The following is a 5,864-nucleotide window of genomic DNA, read 5'->3' as shown; positions in this document are numbered from 1 at the left end:
AATTTTATGACCCATGTGTCATTAAATAAGACACCCACGTCAATAATGGACTTGAAACCTTGTTAATATATATATAGAGGTTTTTACATAATCATAAATAAATAAAATTAATTATCAAAATATTATTTTAAAAATTATTTTAACAATGTTTTGATAAATCTAACATCAAATCGCTACCATTCATAAAGATTTAGGATTCGATTAGTGTTTATATGATATCTAACATTTTATCATCCTTTTCTTCATTTCTTCCCTTATTTGTTTTTTCTTAAATTACAAAAATCAAATAAATATAATAAAATCAATGTTTTACAAAATTCAATCAAAACAATATTCTAAATATATCAAAATCAAAATAAATATAACACATATCCAATGCCTCATTTATATTTCTTTCCTCATTCTTGATCGGTTGAGAATAGAGGTGATTATGAATAGGGTCGGGCCTCAACATAATTTCAAGCTCGGGTTCGATTTGACCTAAAAAATAGGCTTAAAATTTTACCCAAGTTTGATCCGAATAAAAATGCTAAAACCTGAGTCCGGTCCGGCCCAAATCGTCCATATTAAATTTTTTATAATGTTATTTTATATAAAAATAAATTTTAAAAATATAACACATAAAATACACTAAACTATTAAAATAAATATTTTTTCAAAAAATTGAAAATAAATTTTAAAAAATATTTATACTTAAATAATACTAAAATAAGTGTAACTTAACAAACAAATACATCTAAAATAATAACAAAATTAACAATAAAATAATAATTATACAATATTCAAACAACAACAATAAAATAGTAATAATATAATAACAAAATGACAGTAAAACAACAAAACATAGTAATAATTCTTTTACAAATTTGAGTCAAACCGAGCTCAAATAAAAAAAAACCACTCGCCCATTTAAAAATAAATCTCATTTTTTACTCAAAATTATTTCTCAAATTTATATTTTTTCCAAACTGTCGATTTTTTCGAACTATGAATACAAACTTACTTTTATAACATGCCGTTATCGATGTCTGAAAAAAATCTAATCCTAAATCTCTAATTTTACGCTTTAGACAGTCAAATTTAAAGTTTTGATCTTTGATTGCTTGCCCAATAAAAAAAATCAGAACTAACATTCACTTTCTAGTTTGTAATTATTCAGCAGCCTACTTAAGTAAGTAACCCACCAAATATTCTAATTTTGGAAGCATGCAAAAATTCAATTTCTTGTGCCACTACTATTACTACTACAACTGCTCCCTTTCCAGGTTCACCTCTTCACTTTTTCCTTATCTACTTCTGCTTTCTTCTTTTTGTTTATTCACTGACGTTGATGTAAATTGTACTTGTAAGGATCTTTAGATTGTTTTAGGAAGATTAATTGTTGTTTTTGGGTGATATTTTATTTGGATTTTGTGTATCTACTGCAAAATTTTTGAAATTTTTAGCTGATTTTGAGGTTTAATTTTGTGGGATTTTGCTTTGTTGTTATTAGGGTTCGATAAGGAAAAAAAAGGGTAGAAATTGGTGTAAAATGTTGGCTTTAAGCGTGAATTCAAAAAGGCAAAGGCGACCGAACGTTAGGTTAGGGGAAATTGGATATGTGTCTGCTGCTTTTGCATGTGGGTTTTCTCAGAAAACTAAGGAAAATCTGGTTCACAAAACATGGAAACCTGATTCTCTCTACTCTCAACACAATGAACTTGATACTGTTATTGAGTTTTCTTCTAAGGGAATTTCTCCAGATTTCTTCATATCGGCTGATTCCCAACACAACACAGAGAACAAGAACCCGAATTCTTCGAAACCAGGTTTCGATTCGGTTGGTGCTGATGAAATTCACATGATGAAGTCTGGTTTAATTTTTGGTACCGTAACCAGGAAGAGTAGGGTCATGAAATGGCGAGGAAGGAGTAGGGAGGGCAATAATTGCTTGTTCGGTAGTGCTTGGACTCGGAGTTCTAAACTTAGTCCTCGGTTTAGTGGTGAAGATAGAAAGGAGCATGGTGAGAAAGAGTTAACGGGAATCGGATCAAATGCTTTTGCTGGTTATTACCCTGATAATGTTTTCCAAGACATATTGGATCATGAAACATCAGCTAACAGTAAAGATGCTTGTGAATATAATGTGGATGAACCTGGTTATGACAGTTGGAAGGATGCTTTTTATGAAGGAAACAATGTGTTTCTTAAATCTGATGATGCATGGGACCAAACAATATATACGCATAATGACACAACTAGTGTCCGAGGATGGTTGGAGGACCTTGGATTTGGCAGGTATGCTGGTATTTTTGAAATGCACGAGGTCGATGTGGAAAGTCTGCCTCTGTTGACACCAGATGATCTCAAGGAGATGGGTATATTTGCAGTCGGCCATCGAAGGAAGTTGTACAATGCAATACAGCGGTTAAGAGGCAATGATTCTTCTTGAAGACTTTTCAGATAAGCGGAGGTAAATGCTAGCTTACTTGTTTTTCAAGCAATCTAATTAATTCTGTTTTAACTATCATGCACATGTTTCCTTATTTCTCAGTTTGAAGTATCACAAGTGATGCTGCTATGCCAACTGTTGTAATTCGAGGACAAGGAAACGTTATTGCTGCAAAGCTTAGGTATGAATTTTGTGTTTAATGCTAGTGTTGTTGTTATGAGCTTTATATCAAAAACTTAAACCACAAATCATAATCTTCATTCCAAAATCTTTTAAGTAGTTCAGAGATCTCATTTTCTTAGTTTTGCAAATAAAAACTATGTTTATATATATATAGGTGTGTGTGCACGTGCGTGTGCGTGTTGGTGTACCACTTTTTCCTTTTCTTAAAGTTCGGAATCGTTTTATGATGAAAATAAGTAATGGAGTGCTAAAGCTATGATGCTTTGATTCATCATTTTTCTTGAAGTACTCATGTTTGATACATATTTAGACATAGGTAGAGAGATGTGACCTTCCAAGAACGCTCCTAATCCTAATACATGGGAAAGCTTGGAAAATAACTTTTGCCAGGCATACCCATAATCGACACTTACGCTCGGGTCTAAGTAACATGAATTGTTGGGTCTAGTTATTAGCAAGAACACATCAAATATTTAGATATTGAGGGCTGATTTCAAGATAATCCAGGCCAAGGGTTTTGGCTCTTATTTTATAGCATCTCTCAACTTTCGTGGGGAAAGGAAGAATAATTTGCTGCTGAAGATGTTTATAAAATTCGTATAATTAGCATAACTTTGTCCATTGGAGGGTCTTTCTGTAATTTGGTGCAATTATGTATATAAAACTTTGATTTTAAATTATGGTTTAACAAATCCGTAGAATGATATAAATTTATGTCTACTTATTGCATGTACAAACAATTTTAAAACAAGATAAAAATTTGTATAATCGAATTAAAATTAAAATTTTACATGTATTGAACTAATTAAATTACATGGATTACATTATAAAGGCTTAAAGGTAAACAAGTCTTCATAAAATAATTAAGGAATCATTTAAGTCCCTAATGGAGTTTCTAATTGAAAGTTAACCATCGAGTCCTTGAAACATAACTTTGTCAAAACTCTTGGTGGACTGTTAAGCGAGGACGTAATAGTTGACATGGTGTTTCACATGAAAAATATAAAAATGGTTAAATGATTAAAAATTTAAAATTATAAAATTATAAAATTTATCAAAGTAGCGGTAATTTTTTATAATATTTAATAACTTGTTATTTTTCAAATAATTTTCTAAATTTTTTATATTATTTTTAGTAATTTCTAATAACTTTTAAAAAAGTTTTTTTGGTTTTCACATTGCCCTGCAACATACCTCGATCTTTATCAATTTCTTTCTCATCACCTTTCCTCACCCAAAATCATTATTTATCACTATGATAAGCCTACACTAGATTCATTCGTCACTCAAGCCCCTTGTAAGTCTCTCTATACTTTTTGTATTTTTGTCATATTTTTATAATTTTAGAATAACATTTTAATAACTTATAATTTTAATATTTTATTTTTAATCCTTTTGACAAATTTTATTCAAATTTCTAGAACTTTTATAGGTTTTTTATATCTTTTAATAATTTTCTACAAGTTCTGACAATTTTATAATTCTTTCATATATTTCATAATGTATTAAAATATTTTATAACACGTAATTAATGTTTCTAATAATTTTATTATTTTATAATATTTTCATATTTTTCATAATATTTTATAATATTTCATAAATTTTATCCTTTTCTAAATTTTTATAATATTTAAATAATTTTAAGCTTAAACATTTAAAAATCAATTAAGCAACTATAAAATAATTTAAAAATCAATTACACTCATTTTTTCCATCAAACACCATATCAATGGCAACATCATTTTCATGTCAATTTTCACGTCACTTATCATGTTAGTTATCACATCATCACTTAATAATTTTAATTTTTTCCAGGAATTCAAAAAAATCAAATGATTGCTAAGTTTTGCTTAGTAACTCAATTGATTGTAGTTTACAACTAAAAGCTTAATTGATTTTACTTTATGAGAGGACTGTTTTGATATTTAAGCTTATTTAAATAAAAATTGTATTTAACTTTAATATATATGATTTAAAGTTTTGGGTTCGTGGCAATTACCCGTTACATGATTTAATTTTAATCCAAGTCCACACTTTCCATTGATTTTTACCCTTCATGGTCCATGGCATTATATGTTTTTTTTTTACAAAGTTACAACAATTTTAATAGAATCGGTTATTATAATTATCAAATTGATTAAGTAATCAATAATAATTCAATAAATATAGAAAAGGACCCGTGTATCATCTCCAAAATTTCTGTTCGACACTTAACATTGTTTAAGGATTAAACATAATAAAATTTTGAGAAAATTGAAAAACGAGTTAGATAGAGAATTTTGTGAAAGTAAAATTGATATTAGAGATGGAAATCAATGAAAAGAGATATGCACGTGAAAATATGACAAAAGACCAATTTGTAAAATTTGAAAAGTTAGAGGATTAAAATGTAAATTTGACAAAAATAAAGAGAACGAGGCTTATTATTGATTATTTGGAATGAGAGTAAATTGAAATGTGTAATGGTATAATAATAATCACTTATGGACAAAATTAGAAAATATTTGAAAGTACAATGATTAAATTATAAAATTTCATTTTATCGAAAAAAAGTATAAGTGTAATTTTCATCACTCATGGACTCATATTAAAGACTATATCTACTTGAACTGGATTAAGAAGTCAAAAGGGACAAAATGATAATTTTATCACATAAGAGCATTTTAGTCATTTTACATGGATATCATATTGAGAAGAGTACGAAAAATAAGGTATCAAAGTTATTGGGATCAATTGTGGACCATTTGATATGATTAATATGGAAGATTGAATATGGATTGCACATTGAAAAGTTTGACTTGACTTTGACTTGGGGGATATTTTATAATAGTTTTAATGGGAAAAAAGAGAAGAAAACCTTCATCTCCACTACAGCAAAACAGGCTTTTAGTGGCATTTTTTAGGCCTATAACGACGCTTAAAAAAGTATTTGCGACGCTTTCACAAGTGCCGCAAAAAATGCCGCTATAGACAATGTCGCTAATTTTGGCAGCGTTTTTTTTCACATAAACGCAGCTAAAGAACATGACCTTTAGCAGCGCATTTTTCACAAATGCTGTTAAAGAACATGACCTTTAGCGACACTTTTTTCACAAACGCCGCAAAAAGTACCGTTCTTTAGCGGCGTTTTTAACTTTGGCAGATTTGTAGCATTCAATTTTCATCCATATGCAACCCTTCCTGTAGCATGGAATCCAACCAAAAACAGAAAATCTAAATGATACTTCAAATTCAATGAAAGATATATGAT

The 5,864-nt window shown here is 29.0% G+C and overlaps 1 protein-coding gene across 2 annotated transcripts; it reads left to right on the top strand.

Annotated features, from left to right (window-relative positions):
- Positions 1-1,107: 1,107 nt before the first annotated feature.
- LOC105788483 (uncharacterized) lies at positions 1,108-2,710 on the top strand. 2 transcript variants are annotated; one of them, XM_012615401.2, is made up of 3 exons: positions 1,108-1,265; positions 1,493-2,452; positions 2,534-2,710. In XM_012615401.2, exon 2 carries the CDS (start codon positions 1,532-1,534, stop codon positions 2,429-2,431), a length of 900 nt encoding a protein of 299 aa, XP_012470855.1. In that variant the 5' UTR covers positions 1,108-1,265; positions 1,493-1,531; the 3' UTR covers positions 2,432-2,452; positions 2,534-2,710. The 2 variants fall into 2 exon arrangements, with proteins under 2 accessions (XP_012470855.1, XP_052483298.1); XM_052627338.1 differs by lacking the exon at positions 1,108-1,265 and having other exon boundaries at positions 1,294-2,452.
- The last annotated feature ends 3,154 nt before the right edge of the window (positions 2,711-5,864 follow it).

This window comes from Gossypium raimondii, chromosome 2 (assembly GCF_025698545.1).
Source record: "Gossypium raimondii isolate GPD5lz chromosome 2, ASM2569854v1, whole genome shotgun sequence".
Classification (NCBI taxonomy): domain Eukaryota; kingdom Viridiplantae; phylum Streptophyta; class Magnoliopsida; order Malvales; family Malvaceae; genus Gossypium; species Gossypium raimondii.
This window is presented reverse-complemented; position numbering and strand designations above follow the sequence as displayed.

Bases quoted from the DNA above. Each gene is read 5' to 3' on its own strand.
- LOC105788483 (XM_012615401.2), top strand. From the start codon at position 1,532: ATGTTGGCTTTAAGCGTGAATTCAAAAAGGCAAAGGCGACCGAACGTT.